The sequence below is a fragment of the Ceratotherium simum genome, chromosome 40, assembly GCF_057802395.1.
Source record: "Ceratotherium simum simum isolate JZ-2026a chromosome 40, ASM5780239v1, whole genome shotgun sequence".
Classification (NCBI taxonomy): domain Eukaryota; kingdom Metazoa; phylum Chordata; class Mammalia; order Perissodactyla; family Rhinocerotidae; genus Ceratotherium; species Ceratotherium simum.
In genome coordinates, this window is record NC_141939.1 from 6,375,418 (window position 1) to 6,399,048 (window position 23,631).

The 23,631-nt window shown below is 38.6% G+C and overlaps 1 protein-coding gene across 3 annotated transcripts in view; it reads right to left on the reverse strand.

Moving 5' to 3' along the window:
* The window catches only part of REV1 (REV1 DNA directed polymerase), a 94,368-nt gene that overhangs the window by 62,597 nt on the left and 8,140 nt on the right, over nucleotides 1-23,631 (reverse strand). For 2 of the 3 annotated variants that reach the window (XM_014791663.2, XM_004435852.3), the window contains exons 1-2: nucleotides 5,978-6,041; nucleotides 4,168-4,294 (exon numbers count right to left, since the gene is read on the reverse strand). The exons of the other annotated variant lie outside the window; for it this stretch is intronic. In XM_014791663.2, coding sequence (XP_014647149.2) covers nucleotides 4,168-4,294; nucleotides 5,978-6,031 — 181 coding nt within the window. In that variant the 5' untranslated portion in view covers nucleotides 6,032-6,041. Of the gene's footprint in view, nucleotides 1-4,167; nucleotides 4,295-5,977; nucleotides 6,042-23,631 lie in introns of those variants that run through there. 3 annotated transcript variants of the gene reach the window in all.

The following is a 23,631-nucleotide window of genomic DNA, read 5'->3' on the forward strand; positions in this document are numbered from 1 at the left end:
GTTAATGAAATTCCTATCAGAATCCTAGCAAGGTATTTATTTTGTAGTCCCCGGATAAGCTTATTCTAAAATTTATATGGAAAGGCACAGGACCTAGAATAGCTAAAACAATCCTGACAAAAAAGAATAAAATGGAAATAATCACTCTACCTGATATTAAGGCTTACTATATAGGTACAGTAATCAAGACTGTGTGGTATGGGTGAAGAAAGAGACACACACATCAATAGAACAGAATGGAGAAGCCAGAAACAGACCCATCCAAATATGCCCAACTGATTTTTGACGAAAGTGCAAAAGTAATCCAATGGAGGAAGGATAGCTTTTTCAACGAACAGCACTAGAGCTACTGGATATCCATAGGCCACCAAAAAAAAATAAAATTAACTCAAAATGGATCATGACCTTAAATTAAAACATAAAACTATAAAATTTTTAGGGAAAAAAACAGAAGAAAATCTTTGGGATCTAGTCCTAAGCAAAGACTTTTGGCTTGAAAGCATAACCCATAAAAGGGAAGATAGATAAATTGGACCTCTCAAAATTAAAACCTTTTGCTCTGCAAAAGACCATGTGAAGAAGGTGAAAGACAAACTACAGACTGGGAGAAAATATCTGCAAACCACATATCTGACAAAGGAGTAGTATCTAGAGTACAGAGAGAACTCTCAAAACCAACAGTAAAAAACCAAACAGTCCAATTAGAAAATGGGCAAAAGACATGTACAGACGTTTCACTGAGGTGGCAAATAAACACATGAAACAAGTTCAACATCATTAGCCATCAGGCAAATGCAAATTAAAACCACAATGAGATACCACTACGAATCTATTAGAATATCTAAATTAATTTAAAAAAAAAATCCTTACCAAATGCTGGTGAGGATGCAGAGGAATAGGAAAACAAATTAAAACCACAATGAGATATCACTACACACCTATAATATTTAAAATAAAAAACACTAACTGCTGACAAGGATGCAGAGAAACTGGATCACTCATAAACTGCTAGTGGGAATCAGCCACCTGGGAGAACGTGTGGCAGTTTCTTAAAAAACTCAACACACGACTACCATATAGCCCAGCAACTACACTCTTAAGTTCACACACAAGCCTGTACACGAATGTTCACAGGCAAAATCAGGAAACAACCCAGATGTTCTTAAACAGGTGAATGGTTAACAAACTGTGGAACATCCATACAGTGGAATACAACTCAGCAATAAAAAGGAAAAACTACTGATACACACAACTTGGATGAATCTCCAGAGGACTATGCTAAGTAAAAAAAAGACAATCCCAAAAGGTTACCTACTATATGTTCTATTTCTGTAACATTCTTGAAAAGGAAAAAAGTATAGAAATGGAGACCAGATTAGAAGTTGCCAAGGGTTAAGGGGCTGAGAGAAGAAGAGAAGTAGGTGTGGCTATAAAAGGGCAGCATGAAAGATCCCTGTGGTGTGGAAACATTCTGTATCTTGACTGTATCTATATCAATTTCCTGGTTGATACTGTACTATGGCTTATAAGATGTTACCATTGGGAGACACTAGGTAAAGGGTTCATGGTATCTCTCTGTACTATTTCTTACAAGTGCATGTGAATCTACAATTATCTCAAAAACATTTTTAATTAAAAAAATGGGATGGAAGGCAAAGAAGTTAAACTTAGCAGGGAAAAGATGCTTTTTTAAGGAAAAAAACAGAAGGGAGAACGGGTCAACAGAGGCAGAGTATCTAAAAGATGGGGGATCTTAGCTCTAAGCTCAAGTTCAATGCTACTGGGTTGGAAGGGATGGGAGTTATCAAAGAAAAGATCAGATGGCAGAACTGGGAGCTTTAAAGGAATCAAGAAAACTTGGAGTATTACGTAAAGTCTGGAGGGAGCGTGATTAAGAATCAACAATAAGGGCCGGCCCCGTGGCTTAGCGGTTAAGTGCACGCGCTCCGCTACTGGCGGCCCAGGTTCGGATCCCGGGCTCGCACCGACGCACCGCTTCTCCGGCCATGCTGAGGCCGCGTCCCACATACAGGAACTAGAAGGATGTGCAGCTATGACATACAACTATCTACTGGGGCTTTGGGGGAAAAAAAAAAGGAGGAGGACTGGCAATAGATGTTAGCTCAGAGCCGGTCTTCCTCAGCAAAAAGAGGAGGATTAGCATAGATGTTAGCTCAGGGCTGATCTTCCCCACAAAAATAAATAAATAAATCTTAAAAAAAAAAAAAAAAAAAGAATCAACAATAAAACAGCATTCCCTACTCATCTTACTGCACCTAAAGCACTAGTCTTTACTTGCTAATTCATTACATAGAGATTGTTGATTCTGTTTTATCTATAAAGCTGCAAAGTATTCACTAAAACTCAAAATTTTTCTTAAAAAATTGTTATCACCACTATTTGCATGTCCCTAAGAAATTCAACATAATGAAACTTTACTTGTAGAACGGTAACATAATCCTAACAATAACAAGAGTAAAAATTAATATTATCCCTATGCTAAAGGAAAAGATAGGGATATTAATGGGTCCAAATAAAATGGGTCCAAAGAGAAAACGGCTTATGGTCACACAAAAATTAGTGACAAAAACAGAATCAGAATTCCAGATTCTCAACCAAGGTAGTGATTACTACAATATTCTTTTTTTCTCCCTCACACAAAATGTTTATTTCTTTTTATTAAAATTTTTAATATTTTATAACGCATCTCAGGAGAGTCTGTGGAGCCTGAACATTCCTGGATACCTAAGTAGAAAAACTGCAAGTAAACTTTCCCAAAGCTGCACCAGCATTCATTCTGAGATAACATTCCTAGACTAAATTCATCATCAACGATGTCTGATAAAACACAACCAGGCAAACATATCAGTTAATTAACACAACTTTAATTCAACAAATATTTCCTGAGTGGTTATGCCCAGTCACTGTAGAAGCACCGAGGAGACAACAGTAATGAAAGCATGAAAATGTAGCTCTTGCTCTTCTCTAGTGAATAGGCAACTACAATAAGATCTAATAAATGCTAAAATGTATATAAACACAAGGAGCCATAGTCCCATAGGAGCATGAGAAGTTGCGTACACCAGTAGGAAGACAATCGGACAATTAAAAGGAAGTGATAAATAAACAGAGACCTTAAAGATAAGCAGGTATCAGCTGGTTGAGAAGTGAAAAGGGAAAAATACTACAGACTGATTCAAATATTTACAGCCATTCACTTCAAAAAATACAATAAAATGACCTTAAGAGGAGAAGAAGCCTCAAGAGAATGAAGAGAAAACTTTAGCAGTCAAATCTGATAGACGATAGACAAGTGAAGTGGTAACTGACTTTGCAGATCAGAGAAAGATAAAACCTAAGCTGGCTATGTGGAAGCCTACAAGAGGCTGCTTGGTGCCAGCAAAACCAAGAGAAACTCATGAAATAGAGGCACTGGGCACCTCCCAAAAGTGAGAGTGTGGATAGGTCGAAATAGTAGTTCACGGTTGAAATTCTGTGTGAGACAAATTAGATTTCTAGATCTCCTCTCCCACCCACAAAGAAAGACTATCCTGTCCCTTCTAGATACTGGACTCAATGACAACAGGCCTAGCAGTAGGGCAGAAGATGTAGGGGATGAGAAAAAAAAACAGGGAGATTAAATGAAATTCCTTCTAAACTGCAATAATTCCAGCCCTTTCCTTCCCCTCCCCGGCTACCAAAATGCTGGCAGCTAGGTTTATACCCTTGTCTAAGCAAGATTCTGGGAAATCTGACACACACACCCTCCTCCTGAACCAGCCCAAAAAGACCTATGGATAATTACAGCTGGAGACTCACCAAAGAAGTGGCCCTACCAGATCCTCCTATTTTGAAGCTCACAGTTTACAAGACCCACATGTGTGATGAGCTTCCAACCAGCTGTTTAAGCAAGCGGACTACTGTGTCTCATTTTAAACCTCATTTGACTTGTTAAAACTATGTACTTTGATAAAAATTAAAATAAAAAAGACAATGGCAGGTACAGGTGGAATGGAAAGGAAAAGTGAAGGGGTATTGAAGCAGAGAATTCTATTTTTATCATTTTTATATACAAGATAATTAAAAACAGTATTTACAACAAACCTCTCTCAATCCTAATAAGAATACGTGTCAAATAGGGTACCTAAAAAGTAAGAAGTACTCAACCTGTATATCCATTAACATAGATGGCAACTCCACTAAAAATTTTAGATGAAGTTCCGTCCTTCTGCATAGTAGCATCTGATCGAAACTGTTCCTCCAATTTCTGGACCTTGGCAGCCATATACCCACCCTAGAATTAAAGAAAAGATAAACTAATCACAAAAGTTCTATTTTCTTCCTTTTTTTTAAAAGAAACTTATATTTAAAAAATAAATAAATAAAAGGACCTTATTCTGTGCTAGTGACCAAGGTGTGATGATGACTTAAGGTATAATTATAAACATGAACTATAAGACAAGGCAATAAAACAGGCAAATCAGGGGAGACTTTTACTTTTCCCTCTGTCAATTCAATTTTTAATAACTTTATCACATTCTTATAATGGTAAGAGTTCTTAAGTCAAAAATAATAAGTTTAATGCCACAAAATATTGTTCTTATCTACAAAATCAAGCAAAAGTTACACCAAAGTTTAAACCAATTAAAAATTTGACAATTGGTTAATAAGCATGTATTTTACATGGGCTTCCACTATATTCTGTGTACAGGAAGCTTCAAATTAATACAAGTGAAGCAGTTTGACAAACCAGTACAGTCCTCCATTACATGTAGATAAGAATACAACACATGATTCAGTGGCTAAATTTTGATCTAATCAATCTACTTGATAGAAGTACTAATTTTCATTAGATAACATCAACCTTAAAAAGAATATAAAAACATTATTATTTTTGCTAAAGACCTTTACAAATCTATGAATTCAGCTATCCTTTCCTGAACATTAAAATAATTAAGCTTAATTGATTTGAATCAATTAAGTCTTGTTTTTGGGGTTTGTGTTTTTTTTTTGTGAGGAAGATCAGCCCTGAGCTAATATCCATGGCAACTCTCCTCTTTTTTTTGCTGAGGAAGATCAGTCCTCAGCTAACAGCTATTGCCAATCCTCCTCCTCTTTTTTCCCCGCTTTTTCTCCCCAAAGCCCCAGTAGACAGTTGTATGTCATAGTTGCACATCCTTCTAGTTGCTGTATGTGGGACGCCGCCTCAGCATGGCCTGACAAGCGGTGCGTCGGTGCGCGCCCAGATGCGAACCCGGGCCGCCAATAGCGGAGCGCAAGAACTTAACCGCTAAGCCACTGGGCCAGTCCATTAAGTCTTTAAAATAAAGCTGTAGGTGTCTAGAAGTGTACACATTTTTCCCAAAATGGAAATGACTTCATTGTTTTTGATTATTCAAATATTAGATTATCACTGTCAAAAAAATTTCTTTCAGAAAACATAGGAAAATATAAAGAAGAAAATTTTAATTAGCTATGATTCCATTCATTGTTAACATTTGGGGATCTTATTTTCAAAGTTTACTTCTATGCCTTAGAGCATAGAGGTTTTATGAAAATAGGATCACATATAATATTCCTTTATAACACAGCCTTTTAGTCAAGGCCATCTTGCCAGGTTAAGAAATATAAAGCTAAATAATGGTTGCACAGTGTTCCACTATAGAATTTATTCAACCAATCCCCTATTATTGGATATCTATGTTTTCCTGTTTTTCAGTATTATTAGCAATGCTACAATAAAATTATCATACAATAAATTTTGTGCACTAGGACGTTTATTTCCTCAGGATAAAATTTCTGAGAATAAAGTTTAGGGGTTAAAGTTTAGCTTTCAATACATTGTGAAAACTCAAAAAGTTGGTGTCTAAAGTAACTTACAACTTAGAAAATGCCTTAAACCACATTATAAACTAAAAGAAGAACGAAAAATACCTAGACAGTTCAATATAATTATTTTTATTCTTTTAAAACACACCCATTTTTCCCAGCCATCATTTTCAGCACGCCTTCTCCATCCACCTCGTCTCATGGTGGAGCTTCTGTATTAGGGGGAAAAAAAAAATGTCAATTTTATAACATAATGCACAATTGATATTTTATTTCAATATCAAGAAAAATGAGAAATTAAAATAAATTCACATGTTCACTTCATAAAAGTTAAAACCATAACACTGAGGAAACATTTTCCAAAGCACATCATTCTCCTACTTCACAAGTGAAATTTGTTCCTAAAAACAGGTAAGTATCAGGTTTCAATTATAACTACTTTAAATTTAAATTTTAACAGGAAAGACTTTTATGCACTCCTGAGCACCAATCGTTACATAAAACATCACCAAATCCAACTAACATGCCTGCACTTATGTGTTACCATTAATTAGTGTTAACAGAATCTAAGAAAACATTTTCCTTCATGAATTGCCCTATCATATGGTTCTTAAACTCTTCGTTATTACATACTGGACACTTAAGAGTGCATTCATAGTGTAATTCATTTATTATGCAAAGAGCCCTAAAAGAAGTCAATTAAAACAACACACTAGAGGACATGATGCAGAAAGATTATCACTGATAATAAACTAGTAAATCTGGCATTCTCCTTAAGGCAATACTTGACCCACTATATTATAAAACCACCCAAATGACCAAAAGATGGCTCATATCAAGTGTCAGCTGGCTAGCTGACTAGCAAGGTATAAAAGGATTCATAAGTCAAAGCAGTCACTAAACCAAACTCCTTGTAAAGTCAAATTTTTCTGACCCAACCGGCTACATCTTGGCACATGACTGCATTATCCTTCACAAAATTAACATGATCTCTATTTAGGTATGTTGCTTCTAGTAACTATACACATTAATATCAAATGGTTACCATATATCACTGGAGAAGCCTTATACATTTATCCAAGTCAAATCAGCTCTGATATGATTTACTAAGAATTTGTTACTCGACAACACCTTAACACCACACATGCCAGCAAATATCTTCTTTCAAACATTTCTATTCTTGATATATTGTGGGATTTATAGTTTCTCCTTGCTGACATTTATATTATGAATTTTTACTGTCTACTCTTAAAAGGTGCCTAAAAGATATGCAGAGATAGTCTCAGAGTTAAGTCCAATAGAGAGACAAGGGGCATGCGCAAAGAGCTCTGAGAACAGGAGGCAAAGCAATTAATCCTAATTGGGTGTTGTGGATGCTGGAGGAGAGAGGAGTTTTTGTTTTTAAGTTTGACAAAGGTAGGGGCATGGCTACCCAATGTCTTCAGCATGAGTGCCAGCAGTGCCATATCAGCTCTGCTAAATACTTCTGTTTTCAAGGGGCTCACTTTGTCGAGTCCCTCAAGACTTCTCCCCTTATCTTAAAGGAGTCCAGGAAATGTGTTAACACATAGTTCTTGACTTCATATAAACTCTGAATCCATATATCTGCTCTTACAAGTAAAGAGTTTGGGAGTTCTGGCCATTATATGTTAAGGATGCATACTCACAAAAATTAAATGCAACAACTAATCTACTGAATGAAGGTAAAATAAAGAATAAAATTAATTTTAAAAGTTTAATTCATTTGTCCAATTATTTATTCAAGAGCCTCATTTATTTAAGATCTATTGGCTATCTACTGCAAAAGGTCAATATGAAAATCCTTATCGATGGTTTAATGAGGGTAGTAGACAAGTATGAAACAAAGTTGTAATAAACAAAAAACAAATTTATACGTTTTTCCTCCATTCCAAGGTAATAAAGCTATCCCAGACAAATGTTTAAAACTTAAAAACAATGAAGGACTGAAAATTTTAATTTCATTTCCACTAATTTGACCCACATGCAGTAAACTCTTATTGGTCCAGAATTCAAATAACAAAACCAAAACAGGGAAAAGGAAACAAGTAGCGTATTTCATTTTATACATTCAAATTCTACTTTTGAGAAAACCCCATAACGAATAGCAAACTAGATAATTTGGACCAACCATCTACTGAGGAAGAAAAGAGAACTTGACAAAAAACATTGTTTTTAAAAAATTGCCTCAAGGGGCCAGCCTGGTGGTGTAGAGGTTAAGTTTGCGTGCTCCGCTTCAGTGGCCCAGGGTTTACAGGTTCAGATCCCAGGTGCGGACCTACACACCACTTATCAAGCCATGCTGTGGCGTGTGTCCCACATATAAAGTAGAGGAAGATGGGCACGGATGTCAGCCCAGGGTCAATCTTCTCAGCAAAAAGAGGAGTACTGGCAACAGATGTTAGCTCAGGGCTTATCTTCCTCACACACACACACACACAAAAAATTGCCTCAAGGCATAGAAGGCCTAGCAAATGATGAAAAATGAAAAATTACTGGGCCAAGATTTAGAAGATGACAAAGGAGACCTGCCATCTTGCCTCTCTCCCCAAACAGGGAGAGCTCTTCCCTCTGAGGGCATTTGGCAATTCTACAAGAGTGGCTGAGAGACAGGGCAATGTTTTTGACAAACACAGTGCTAAAGGCAAAAAAGTTGGAGCTGAAGGGTCTTCCAAGGACATTAATCTCCACACTTGGGATCAGGACCCTAGGAGTAAGAGTAAACTGGAAGTAGGCAGACCAAACTTTGCAGAAAATGTCTTCTGCCTTAGATTACTTCAATCTCTGAAAGTAACTTAAGGTGATCCTGTACTGCTAGTTCCCCAAAGCATCTGGGAGAAGCAAATGTAAATCCTCTATGGAAGACGATGACAGCATCCTAAACTTCACATATTTCTACCAACAGCTTTGCAAATATAACGTCTGGCACACAAATAAAAATAATCAGGCACACAAAGAAGTAACAACACATGAAGGAGAACCTACAGAAGCAACAAAATAAACAGAACTATAGAGACTCCAGACACTGAATTTAACACAGACTTTAAAATAACTATGCTTACCATATTTAAGGAGATAAAAGACAAGTTTCAAAATACTGGTAAAGAAATGGAAAATATAAGAAATAACTGATGAGCCAGCCCTGATGGCCTACTGGTTAAAGTTCGGTTATTTCACCGCTTCGGCTGCCTGGGTTCAAATCCCCGTTGTGGAACCACACCACCTGTCTGTCAGTGGCCATGCTGTGGCGGTGGCTCACACAGAAGAACTAGGAGGACTTACAACTAGGATATACAGCCGTGCACTGGGGCTTTGGGGAGGGGAAAAAAAGAGGAAGACTGCCAACAGATGTTAGCTCAGGGCCAATCTTTCCCTGCAAAAAAAAGACATGATGGTTCTGGATGGAGACAACAGCATCTTCTTGAAAAGAAAAAGAAATAACTTATGGTAACTCTAGAATCGAAAGATACAATATTAGAAATTAAGCGCTTAATACACAGATAAGAGCAAATAAAGAATAGCTGAAAAGAAGTCAGGAGAAAATACCCAGATAAAGGTCAGCAGCACAAAAGGATGGAGAAGGCGGGGTGGGGGGTGGATACAGACTCCAGTTGAGAAGGCCTAACTTAAATTTGGGGGAAAAAAGGCAAAAAACAGAAATTACATTTGAAGAAATAATGGCTACAACATTCTAAAACTGATTAAGGATATCAAGCCACAAATTAAAGAAGCCCAACGAGCGCCAAGCAGGAAAAAAATAGAAAGAAATCTATATCTAACATATAACAGTAAAATTACAGACAGAAAAAAATCTCAAAAGCTGCCGTGGGTACGGAAAACAGAGATTCCATTCAAAATACTCAAAGGACCAGCAATTAAACAGACAGCTGTCTTTTCAACAAACAACAGAGCCAGAAGACAACAGTGCTGAAAGAAAATAATTACTTAGAAATCTATATCCAGAGAAAAATTCAGTCAAGAAAGGTGAAATAAAGGCATTTCAGGCAAATAAAAACAGAAGTTAATGCCACCAGCAAACTTGCACTAAAGGAAATCTTAAAGGAAGATCATCTCTCAGGTGGAAGAAAAATTCTTAGATGGAAGGTCAAATATACAGAAAAAAATGCAGCAAGGAGAACAGTAAATATCTGGATAAATCAATGTTAAATACTGACTGAATAAAACTACAATTACAACAATTAATCTGTTATTGTTTGTAGAACATATAGCATAAATGAATCAAAAGATTATGAATAAAAGACTAGGGGTAAGGGGAAGTGTTTCTAGTCTAGGCTCTGCCACTAGTCAACTTCATTGATCTCTGGTAAATCTCCACCTCTCTGGATTTCAATTACTATATTATCTGGGTCTCTTACAATAGCTGTAAGAGGTTTGGGTAGTTGACTATTAGAGTTCTGTCAACCCAAATAAAGAAGTAAACTGAGGAAAGCTCAAATTACCTGAAATTGAGTTTATTCAGGAATAGCAGAGGAACTGCAATTTAAGAAACACAAGGCATATATAGCAAGCTACAGGGGAGTCGGCTGAGGGTTTGGGGTAGGTGGTACTTATGGGCAAGGAGTGCAAAGAGGGGGAAGTCCAGCCACAGTCCAAGCAGTAAGTTCACTGGCTTGAGAATGGGGAGAGATCCTTGGTGGATGTTCATCAGTCAGGAGATAAGCCTTGGTTTTCTGTAAATCAGACATCTAGGGAAATCAGTCTCTCAGTTCTTAAATTCCATTCTTTCCAGGGCATATGCATGAGATTCTCCATTTCATATCCTCCAGTTCCATTCTAGATTGAAATCCTTTCTCAGTTCTCTTTGGTGCTCTACATAAGAGGCACTGAAGAACTATTTTCAGAAACTAAATATAAAAAATTAAAACTACTGTATCCATATACTCTAGCAACATAAGATTGGATTATGTACTCTAGCAACATAAGATTGGATTATGTAACAATTTTGATGCTCTACATTTGTTTGTTTTATTTATTTAAGCAGACTTCCTTTACTTATGCCAGAAAAGATTTAAGGCAACTTGTCCTATTAAATTCATTTAAATAATCTATGTATAAATTAAGATAGCCTATGACAGTGGATTAGGGGTAAAAACCTAACTGTAAATCTGGTCTTTGCTGAATACTAGGAGTGGCAATTTATCAGCCCTGTCACTGCTGGATGACATCAATTGAATAACTCTTTTGTCATACAATAGATGCTAGATAGCTTAGTATATAGCTATAGATTACATTTCATGGCATAGATAATTATGAGATCTAAGAAATAATTCAGAGGCCATGTATAGGACAGCACACTCAAGTACCTACATATCAAAGCTAAAGGAATACTGCAGTGTGTAAAGCACCATACTATACTACTGAGACAAATGAACTATACGCATTTTCGTGTGAGTTCTAAAATTTTACAACCTAAAAAGAAATGAGCACCAATGAAGGAAATACTAGCTCTACAAATGAACTTAAGGGAAAGATATTAGGCAGGAAGAGTAGGGGGAGAAAAAAAACAAACCCTGGACCATAAAGCAAACTACATGATCCAGATCTATAATGCTGGCAAAGAGCAGTGACAGACCAACCTTGCATGCAGCAAAGCTACCTGACAACCTAAACTGCAAGGCCAAATAAAAGGGAGACTCAGGTGACAGGAGGCAAACAATAAGTAGGTTTATCACCCTTCTGTTGACATGTAAATAGCATCAAAGACTATTTATACCACACTCATTTCAGTCAGACCCATATTCATCTCCTGATACTCAAAACATTATAGAATGAAAATATAAATATACTATATATAATAAATTCTTGTTGAATAAAGAAAATGAATTTATACGTAAGAGATAAAGCATGGTAGCAATAGTAGTATGTCCCAAGTATAGTGTACCCCAATATATTAATATTCGAAACTGTACCCTGCATATTTAATCCTATTTTTTATTTCTCCAATTTTTTTTTTTTTTGTGAGGAAGATCAGCCCTGAGCTAACATTCATGCCAATCCTCCTTTTTTTTGCTGAGGAAGACCAGCCCTGAGCCAAGGTCCATTGCCAATCCTCCTCCTTTCTTTCCCCTTTTCTCCCCAAGGCCCCAGGAGATAGTTGTATGTCATAGTTGCACATCCTTTTAGGTGCTGTATGTGGGACGCCGCCACAGCATGGCCGGACAAGCGGGGCATTGGTGTGCACCCAGGAACCGAACCCGGGCCATCAGTAGTGGAGTGCACGCACCCAACCGCTAAGCCATGGGGCCGGCCACTATTTCTCTTATTTTAAAATATCTTTCCAAAGATTCACAAATTCTGTGCTGTTTGATAGCAATATGATACACTCCTTCCCCCCAAAAAAGCAGTACACAGACAGGATTAGCAAATGATATATACTTTTGATGCTAACAAGAACCACATAACAGGCATCGAGATAAAATATAAGTCACTTAGAGGATTCTAAGAACTACAGTGCTTCCTTTGTAGTGTGAAATCAGCGAGCAGCTAACTAAAACCCTATCCTTGGAAACTGGTATGCCATGAAGTCAAGGCTTATGTTTCTGTAACCAGTAAGGATCTTTGAAAAAGAGGCTCTCCCTATGCCTCTGAAGCTATACCCAGGGCAAAAGTTCTCCACTCTAGATTACTGATTTGCTTCTTCAAATAGGACTTTTCCTAGAATGGAGGAGGGCAATAATCAGGATACCACAGCTGGACAGAAACAGCCCTCAGAAATATCACTCCTTCTGTTCTCATCCTCTCTGTTCCAAGCAACCTTCTGAACTACAATGTGTCCTCTTGAATAATGGTGCTCACTAAGACAATGCCCTTTATTGACTAGCCATCCAATTATGAAGCCAGACATGTAAATAAAAATTGCCTCATTTTTCAGACGAAACTCTTGCAGACTGGGTTCTCAATCTAGTTCCACCGTGCTTGATGACCCTGAAGAAAGTGATAAACGTTTCTGAAACTGTAATGCACAACCTAAAATAACCTACCAACTTTTCCTTATCTAGCAGCATTAAAGCAGAAGCCAATTACTGGGTTTTTAAAAATTAGTTAAAAAATGGGTAAAGAATGAATGCATATATGCAAAAGTACTCTTTCCCTAGCATTTAGGGTATGCTCTCAATAAACATCAGCTACCATTATAGTAATCTACCCCGCCAGATCTTAGAGTGAAAAATCAAATGAGAACACATGTGGAAACCTTTGAAGATTATAAAGTACGCAACACGATTATTTTAAATAAGCCATCCACGGTGTACAGCATAAGGGAAAGAGCAACAAGATTTACTGACAAAAGATCTGGGCTCTAATCCCAGTTCTACCACTGCCTAGCTACACAATTTGGGGTGAGGCCAACAGCCTCACTTCTCTTCACCTATAAAACAAAGACTGATGAGCACTCAGGAGAATCCCTGTGGGACCATAAACTGGATGTAGGGTGGATGTGGCTGGGTAGAAACCGAGTTGGGGGTAAAAATATCAAGGAAGTAATGTTTCACTCGCTAAACCTACTTCAATTTTAGCAGCCCTGCTTTTTTAAGTTTTAGATTACTTGAGATCTGAATAGGATTGTTTTGGGGAAAAAAAGCTCAAATTGAAAAAAGACTTTAAAACTAATGAACTGAAAACTAAATCTAAAGACTTTTGGGTCTGTGCTCCCACATGTGACTCTATAAAAGGGGCTGGAAATGTCTCAACCCTTGAAATATTCATAAGCTAAAACTTACCTATTAGCCCTCAAGTAATGAAATTATGAAGACCAACCAAATTCGAGGCTGTCAGTGCAGTCATGCCCAGCCCCCAGTGTCAACATATAATAACAGCTAGCCAAGTGAGGCAAGTTTAAGGCAAATGGGAGAGCAGTTGTACCCTTAATGAGCTCAGGGACCCTGAATGCCTACAATGCAAGATCGCCTGATTCTTCCAGTCTCTTAATAGAGACGTTCAAAACTCTATGAAGAATCTCATGAAGGACCTGCTTATTAAAAATATATCAAAATCACTTACGTATACTTTTCCCCAACTTTACTTCATCTTCTGCTGAACGCTGCTATCAGTTAACTCTAGAATTCCAATGTGCATTTTAAAAGGTTACTCAAATCCCACTAAAAAGAACTTCATTCTTGAGCTGGCCCCGTGGCTTGGCGGTTGAGTGCGCGCGCTCTGCTAGTGGCGGCCTGGGTTCGGATCCCGGGCGCGCACCAACGCACCGCTTCTCTGGCCATGCTGAGGCCGCGTCCCACATACAGCAACTAGAAGGATGTGCAACTATGACGGACAACTATCTACCGGGGCTTTGGGGAAATAAATAAATAAAATTATTAAAAAAAAAAAAAGAACTTCATTCTGTCTTCTTTACTGTGATTATTGGTGGATTTTAATACCTACCCATGGAATGATGTTCATCACCAGGGGCAATCATTTTCATGCAAAAGTGGTATTTCATCTATTTCCTAAGGAAATATTAACATTATAAGGTTCTAAACAGTTCACACACTAGCAAAATTCCTACATATCCAGAAAATGTCCAAATACATATTCACTAGTGTTAACCTGTTGGTTACATATTTCTAACTCTAAAGTATACTGACTGTTAAGTAATGAAACTGCCTTTGAGTAGCTTTTATTCAGTCTCATTACTCTAGTCATATGTACATGTACAGGTTTATCTTATCATCATTTAATAGTTATTAAAGAAATAGTTGCTGAGGGGGCCGGCCCAGTGGTGTAGTGGTTAAGGTCCCATGCTCCGCTTCAGCGGTCCGGGGTTCGCGGGTTTGGATCCTGGGTGAGGACCTACACACTGCTTGTCAAGCTATGCTGGGGAGGGGTCCCACGTACAAAATAGAGGAACATTGGCACAGGTGTTAGCTGAAGGACAATCTTCCTTAAGCAAAAAGAGGAAGATTGGGGGACGGCCCGGTGGCGCAAGCGGTTAAGTGCACATGCCCCGCTGCAGCGGCCCGGGGTTCGCCGGTTCAGACCCCGGGCATGCACCGACGCACCGCCTGGCAAGCCATGCTGTGGCGGTGTCCCATATAAAGTGGAGGAAGATGGGCGTGGATGTTAGCCCAGGGTCAGTCTTCCTCAGCAAAAAGAGGAGAATTGGCAAATGTTAGTTCAGAGCCGATCTTCCTCACAAAAAAAAGGAAAAAAAAAAAAAGAGGAAGATTGGCAACAGATGTTAGCTCAGGGCCAATCTTCCTCAGCGGGGTGGGGTGGGGTGTGGATGGGACGGGGACAGTTGCTGAAAGAACTGGAATATACAAATGAATATGCGATGAATGAATGTGCATTTTACAGTAGTATAATAATTCATGAATATGACACAAATGCAAAGACAGCAGCCTGTGGCCTCCCAGACTAGGCAAGGCTGAAATAAAACAAGTTTACCTTTGGCTCCCTCCCATATCGCTACTCAACACCTCTCTTTTCTTCTTCAGGGCCTGTTTCTTTACTTTAGTTAGCTGTCAATTCCCTTTCTGCTAACAATTAAGGAACTGATTAATAACCAGCTTAAGGGACAATACATCCTAGGGACATGTGTATTTAAAAGAACTTCTCCATGACCATTTAATGGGGGAAGGCACAGTCTTTTGGACAAATGAAGCTGGGAAAACTGGATATCCACAGGCAAAAGAATAGAGTTGGACCCTTATCTTACACAATATACAAAAACTAACTCAAAATGAATCAAAGATCTAAATGTAAGATCCAAAATTATAAAACTCTTAGAAGAAAACATATGAGAAAAGCTTCATGACATTGGATTTAGCAATGATTTCTTGGATATGACATCAAAAGCACAGGCAACAAAAGAAAACATAGATAAATATGGACTGCTATACCAAAATTAAAAACTGTGCATCAAAAGGACACAATCAACTGAGTAAAAAGGCAACCCACAGAATGGGAGAAAATATTTAAAAATCATCTGATAAGGGATTAATGCCCAGAATATACAAAGAGCTCCTACATCTTACCAATAAAAAACAAACCACCTAGGGGCTGGTCCAGTGGCGTAGTATTTAAGTTCATGCACTCTGCTTTGGCAGCCCAGGGTTCGTGGGTTCAGATCCCCGGCATGGACCTACACACTGCTTATCAAGCCATGCTATGGCAGGTGTCCCACATATAAAGTAGACGAAGATGGGCACAGATGTTAGCCAAAGGCCAATCTTCCTCAACAAGAGAAGGAGGATTGGCAACGGATATTAGCTCAGGGCTAATCTTCCTCACCAAAATAAATAAATAAATAAAATAAACTGATTAAAAAAATGGGCAAAAGATTTGAATAGACATTTCTCTAAAGAAAATATTCAAATGGCCAATAAGTACATGAAAATACGCTGAATATAACTAATCATTGGTGAAATGCAAATCAAAACCACACTGAGATACTACCTCATCCCCATTAGGATGGGTACTATCAAAAAAACAGAAAATAAATGTTGGCAAGGAAGTGAAGAAATTGGAACCTTTAGTGGGAATGTATAATGGTATAGCCATTATGGAAAATAGCATGGTTTTTTACCATATGATCCAGCAACTCCACTTCTGGGTATATACCCAAAACAACTAAAAGTGGGGTCTTGAAGAGATATTTGTAAACCGAGGTTCACAGCAGCATTATCCACAACAGCCAAAAGGTGAAAGCAACCCAAGTGTCCATCGATGGATGAATGGGTAAACAAAATATAGTATATACATCCAATGGAATATTACTCAGCCTTAAAAAGGAAGGAAATTCTGACAAATGCTGCAACACGGATGAACTTTGAGGACATTATGCTAAGTGAAATAAGCCAGTCACAAAAAGACAAACACTGTATGATTCCCCTATATGAGGTATCTAGGGTTGTCAAATTCACAGAGATAGAAAGTAGAATGGTGGTTGCCACAGGCAGGGAGGGGGAGGAATGCAGACCTATTGTTTAATAGGTACAGAGTTTTCAGTGACACAAGGCGAAAAGCATTCTGGAGATGGATGGTGCTGATGGTTGCACAATAATGTGAATATACTTAATGCCACTGAATTGTACACTTAAAAATGGTTAAGACGGGAGCTGGCCTGGTAGCGCAGCGGCTAAGTGTGCACGCTCTGCCTCTGCAGCCTGAGGGTTCACAGGTTCGGATCCCAGGCATGCACCGACGCATGTCGGTGTCAAGCCATGCTGTGGTGGCGTCCCATATAAAAGTAGAGGAAGATGGGCACTGATGTTAGCCCAGAGCCAGTCTTCCTTAGCAAAAAAGAGGAGGATTAGCATTGGATGTTAGCTCAGGGCTGATCTTCCTCGCAAAAAAAAAAAAAAAAAAAAGGTTAACATCGTAAATTTTATGTTATATGTATTTTACCAGAATTGAAAATTAAATAGATTTTCAAAAATAAGCAAAGAAAGTTTAAAAAAAAAAAAAAGACTTCTGACACTGGAAACACTCCATCGGCAGCTGGGATCACAGAAACTGGTAAGCTAAAGGGAAGGGTATAACTAGGATGTTCAGTTGGAGTACAAAGCTGGGAAAGAGGCTACTTCTCCAAGAAATCTGTACGGCAGTATCTCGGATTTTTTTTTCTTGGAGGAGAGGGCAGTGGGAGGCCGTCTGCAGAACTAATTTACTAGGACTAAGTATTGCCCTTATAAGTGACTAAACGCAGTGCAGTAACAGAGTCACCAACAAGGTCTGATAACGCCTGCTCCAATGGGCTCTTATTTCCCCTTAAACGGTAAAGGCTGTAACACCAGATAAACAGCTTTTTATGTAACACTTAGGAAAATACAGCTGTTTTGAGGTTTTGTTTTGATTCAACCATAGAGACCATCATTGTCTAAGGCTATAGTTCTCAGATTGCTCAAGTCATAAGAGCACAACAGAGACTCTTGAATGTCATAGCCCAGGAACGTAGAACCTTCTTCTAGACTCATCCCACCAACTAGTCAGGTTTTGACTTCAAAGAGACTCTCACCAAGCCATTAAAAACAAAAATCAGACACCTAGATGAAGGGCATTATGCCCTTGTAACAATTTCCAAGAAGTACAACTACTGGCTCTAGTCTTTACCATATCCTCGCTTTTAGGGATTCTAAAACAAGCTGACAGTTTACACCCTAAGAATAATACTGTGTGTATTTCATGAATTTAAGATACCTTTGAAAATTATATATAAAAATAAAATATCAAGATATTTAGACCAGGGCCGGCCCCGTGGCTTAGCAGTTAAGTGCACGCGCTCCGCTGCTGGCGGCCCGGGTTCGGATCCCGGGTTCGGATCCCGGGCGCGCACCGACGCACCACTTCTCCGGCCATGCTGAGGCCGCATCCCACATACAGCAACTAGAAGGATGTGCAGCTATGACATACAACTATCTACTGGGGCTTTGGGGGAAAAAAAATAAATAAATAAAATCTTAAAAAAAAAAAAAAAAAGATATTTAGACCAGATATTACTCCTAACCTAACAGAACCCCTTTCTAAAACTTTTTACCTGGTTTCTTCACCTTCAGTATACCAAAACATTTTCCAAATACCAATTTTTTCCTGCTGCAATGAAACAATTCCTGTACTGTATGAGATACCATCCTGATTAACACCAATATAAACACAGAATTCAAAGAACTTTAATCCATCAATCCATCAAATAACAGTGGCTACAATACACACAGCACTCTCTACACAACAAATTATAGGCTTGGGTACATAAGACTTTTCCAGAAGTGAGTCTGACCTTTCCATCTTTTCTTGAGATATTCTCTATTATCCTCCCAGTTCGTGGCTTGTGTTTATACACTGCTTGGTCATGCTGCCAGTATTCAGTCTTGCTAGGAGTTCCTTTTCAGAAATAGTTTTTCCTGCTCTATTTATAAAAGCACTACGCGTTTACTGCAGAAAACTGAGAAAATACAAGAAATAGAAAAAGAGAGGAGAAAATTACCCCTATTCCACCATCTTCTAAAAAGTTAAAAGACACTGTTAACTGACACTTTATATTTCCTTCCTTTCAGTTGTCATGTGTCACTTAACGAAGGGGGCATACTCTGAGAAATGCATCATTAGGTGATTTTGTTACTGTGCGAACATCACAGAGTATCCTTACACAAACGCAGGTGTTAACAGCGTACTATACACTTGGGCTGTATCCTAATAATCTTATAGGACACTGTCGTATGTGCAGTCCATCATTCACCAAAACGTCATTATGCGGCATATGACTGTATTCCTTAAATTTTTAACATTTAAACTAAATTCTTTAAATTGAAACACACCACTATGGGCCGGCCCTGGGGCTTAGCGGTTGGGTGCGCACGCTCCGCTGCTGGCGGCCCGGGTTCGGATCCCGGACACGCACCGACGCACCGCTTCTCCGGCCATGCTGAGGCCGCGTCCCACATACAGCAACTAGAAGGATGTGCAGCTATGACATACAACTATCTACTGGGGCTTTGGGGGAAAAATAAATAAATAAAATTAAAATTATGAAACACACCACTAGTAATATCTTACAAGTCCATAGTGCATTTATTTTTCAAAGGGGTATTTACATCTACTATTCATCTTTACAACACATCTATGGAGTAGGTAGGCCAAGTACTAGTTATTTTGCACACAGTTGCCTTCTAGGGTAGAAAGGCTAATAAAATGTTCCATAAGGCTGTGCTGCTGGTTTGTGGTACAAAACCACATTTATCTTGCACAAAACTATGTCTCCAAATCTTCAATGGAGAAATTAACAAACTTCTGAAAAGTAAGAACTAGCCTACTACTCTTGAAGTGAACTAGCCTAACCTAATTCAACAAAACAGATGCTTCGAATCTAGCACCTGTCTGGGTCAGACACAGTAGCTGCCATCTATGTGACAGAGGACTAAGGAGGAAAATAGGTCCTACAAATAGGTTCCATCTAAACTCCAACTGAAAGTAGTCCAAATTCAAAATAGGTTCCACGTAAACTCCAACTGAAAGTAGTCCAAATTCATAAGTACAGATCCAGAGACAGTACCAACTTTGTTAACTGGTTCTTTGACCTTAAGCAAGTCACAAGCAGTCATATCTTAGTTTTTTCATTTGTGGATAGAGAGGGAACTGACAACTTCTAGTATCTTGCAGTTTTTAAAATATATATGATTCTATACATCTATCTATTAAAAAAAAAATGGCTCTTCAGATAAAAGCATATGTATTATACAACTTTGTCTATACTTCCAAAAAACAAAATGTGCCTATCCACAGATGTGGCTATATACTAAAGAATTAACCTTACTCAAAGAGAGGTCTAGCCTTTGCTCTTCCTGGTTCCTAGGAGGTGATCTCTAAGCCCTTGGAATGTCCTGCCTGATAAATGTCTTTGAGTACCTAACAGAATCCTCTACCTATGAGCCACTCCAGATAGTCTAACAATGTGATTTATGGTGGAGGCTTTGGGCGACGCACTATCAACCTCCCAAGAGGCTGGAGACTAAAGGTCAACCATGTGGGCAGTCAACCATATGTATATGACCAAACTCCAATAAAAACTCTGGACACTAAGGCTTGGGTGAGCTTCCCTGGTTGGCAATACTTTGTATTGTCACTCATCGTTGCCAGAAGTTAGCGCTGTCCCAGACTCCAGAGAGAGAGGACAACTGGAAGTCCCACGCATGGAACTCTCCTATGTGCCCCAAGCACCTTTTCCCTTGGCTGGTTTTAATCTGTATCTTTTCACTGGAATAAATCTTCACCACGAGTACAACAACTTTCAAGAGTTCTGAGTCCGTCTAGTGAATTACTGAACTCAAGGGTGGGGTCTTGGGGATCCCCAAACTTGCAGTGGTTATCAGAAGTGAGGGTGGTCTTGGAACACCCAAACTCTGGAGTGGCAGAATGATAACTGTCCTCCAGTATTCATTCTCCCTTTTTCTCTTTTAGTAATAAGAACACCTCTCCTACCCCTCTTAGTGGGGAGCAGGGGTGCCAACTAGAGACTATATTTCCGAGGGTCCTTTAAAATCAGGAGTGGCCATGTGACTAAGTTCGGGCCAATGGAATATGAGCAGAGTAACGTCTACAAAAGTCTGTGCCATATTCTTAAAGGAAGTCGTTTACTTCTTTTTCTTGGATGCAGCTGTGAGGTAGGTTGGCTTCAACCATAAGAAAGGACAATACCCAAGGGATGGCTAAGCAAACAGAAGGAACCCGGGACCCTGAATGACCTAAAAAAAAGCAGAGGCTTGCCTATCTACTATTACAGGAGAGAGAAAAACTTCATTGTTGTTTGCATCATTGTGTTCTGAAGTCTCTGTTACAGCAGCTTAGCCTGTACCCTAACAAATTACCTTTCAGCATTTTAATATTACGATTGAGAGTCAATATTTAAATAAAATACACGAAGATAAAAAGAGAGACAATAAGATGTACAAGAAAAATATTTGGATATATTAAAACCAAAAATGCATAACAAACATTTGTAATGTCCCAGTTTGAGGTTGATTTTACTAAAAGGAAAGTTTCTATCCCAAACAATTCACTATAATAAAAATTTTCTCTCTCTTATCTTCTTGGTTATTCATAACAACAAAAATATAAAAAGATGATTGATTTAACAAATCAGTCATCTGAATACAAGCTAAAGGAGGCATTCCAGAAGAATTACTAATAACTTTCTTCCCCATAATTACAAATTTCCATAGAAAGGAGAGTAAAGAAATGAAGACACTGTTTTATTTTTTTATTTTTTGTGAGGAAGATTAGCCCTGAACTAACATCTGCTGCCAATCCTCCTCTTTTTGCTGAGGAAGATTGGCAGTGGGCTAACATCCGTACCCATCTTCCCCTACTATATATGTGGGACATTTGCCACAGCATGGCTTGATAAGTGGAGTGTAGTTCCATGACCGGGATCCGAACCTGCCAACCCAGGCCACTGAAGTGGAGTGAGCAAACTCAACCACTACACCACCGGGCCGGCCCCCAAGACACTGTTTTAATAATAAGTACAAAGAACCACCTTCTCTGGCTTTCCAGAATGCAGTGAAATTAAATGGTTTCCAAACACCTTCCCCTTTTCCTGACTTCCTGAACTCCAAACTATGTGGGCCAATTGCTTATTAAACGTCTCCGCTAGGATATCGCACATGTATCTCAAAGTTTGCACGTCCAAAAGGGATCAAGCTACAAAGGAAAACGAAAAGAATGTTCTGGAGATGACATGATAAAAAAAAAAAGAATCTAGAAGGAGGAGTAAAAACCAGTGATCTTCACTAATAACAAGTGGCATATTCTCACAGGAAAGCCAAATGATTATCTGTAGAAAAGTTCAAGGTTGCAGTAAATCAAGGATTCCAAAAGCCAAGTAAAAGTTTAGTAACAGGGACAGAACTTAGCTGGAGAAGAAAGAGAAATACCAAAGAAGAAGAGATTGTATCTTGAGCTGTGGTTCTCATACTTGAGCGTGCATCAGAAGCACCCAGAGGGCCTGTTAAAACAGACTGCTGGGCCCCAACTCCAAAGTTTCTCTTTCAGTAGGTCTGAAGTGGGGCCGGGAATCTGCGTTTCTAAAAAGCTCCCAGGTAATGCTGATGTGGTGGGTCTGAGGCACATACTTTGAGAACCACTCATTTTGCCTGTAGTGTATCTAGAGCGGTAATTGAGAAGAGAGACAAGTACAGGAGAAGTTCAGAGGTAATGAGAGTATACTGAGCAGAAAGAATGTTGCTACAAAGTGCACTAAGTGGAAAGAATTTCACAACATGAGTACAGTAGTCCCCCTTATCTGCGGGGGATAGGTTCCAAGACCCCCAGTGGATGCCTGAAATGGCAAATAGTACCAAATCCTATATCTACTATGTTTTTTCCTATACATACATACCTATGATAAAGCTTAACTTACAAATTAGGCAGAATAACAGATTAACTGCAACAATAACAATAAAATAGAACAATTACAACAATATACTGTAATAAAAGTTACCATAGATCTTAACAACCTCAGTATACAATTTTTTTCCTTTCCTTATTAAGTCAAGAACTTTTACCTTTTCACTTAAAGGAAGCACTTTACAGCTTCTTTCTGGCATATCCAAATTGCTGGCATCTCTACTCTTGCAGTTTGGAGCCATTAGGTAAAATAAGGGTTACTTAAACACAAGCACTGTGATACATTTGATCTGATAACCAAGATGGCTATTAAGTGACTAATAGGCAGATAGCGTATACAACGTAGACATGCTGGACAAAGGGATGATTCACATTCCAGGTGGGACAGGGTAAGATTTCATCACTACTCAGACCGGCTCGAAATTTAAAACTTACCAATTATTTCTGGAATTTTCCATTTAATATTTTTGGACCACTGTTGACCACAGGTAACTGAAACTGTGGAAAGCAAAACCATGAATAAGGAGGGACTACTGTAAATGCACTCACTAGCTGAAAGTTTTGATTAAATTACAGGTAACAAGATCTCTCCTGTCCTCTGCCTCCCACTTCATCTCCCCCCAAATTCCAGGTCTGATTTAATAGTTTACTCCATATTCACCGAACATTTACTAGAATTTGCAGCTATCAAGGTGAGTAAAGTAAGCATAAACCACAATCCAAAGTTATCTATTAGAGAAAAAAGATTTGCATATAACTACATACAAGAGCCTACATTAGAGGCACTGACAAAAAGCAATAAATGCAGAGAAAACAGCAATATATCTCTTGTTGAAGAAGAGACCCACTAAGGCTTCACTGAAGAGGTGGATCTGAGCTGAGAACAAAGAGTCGGATTTTAACAGGCAGAAGGAGATGAGAAGG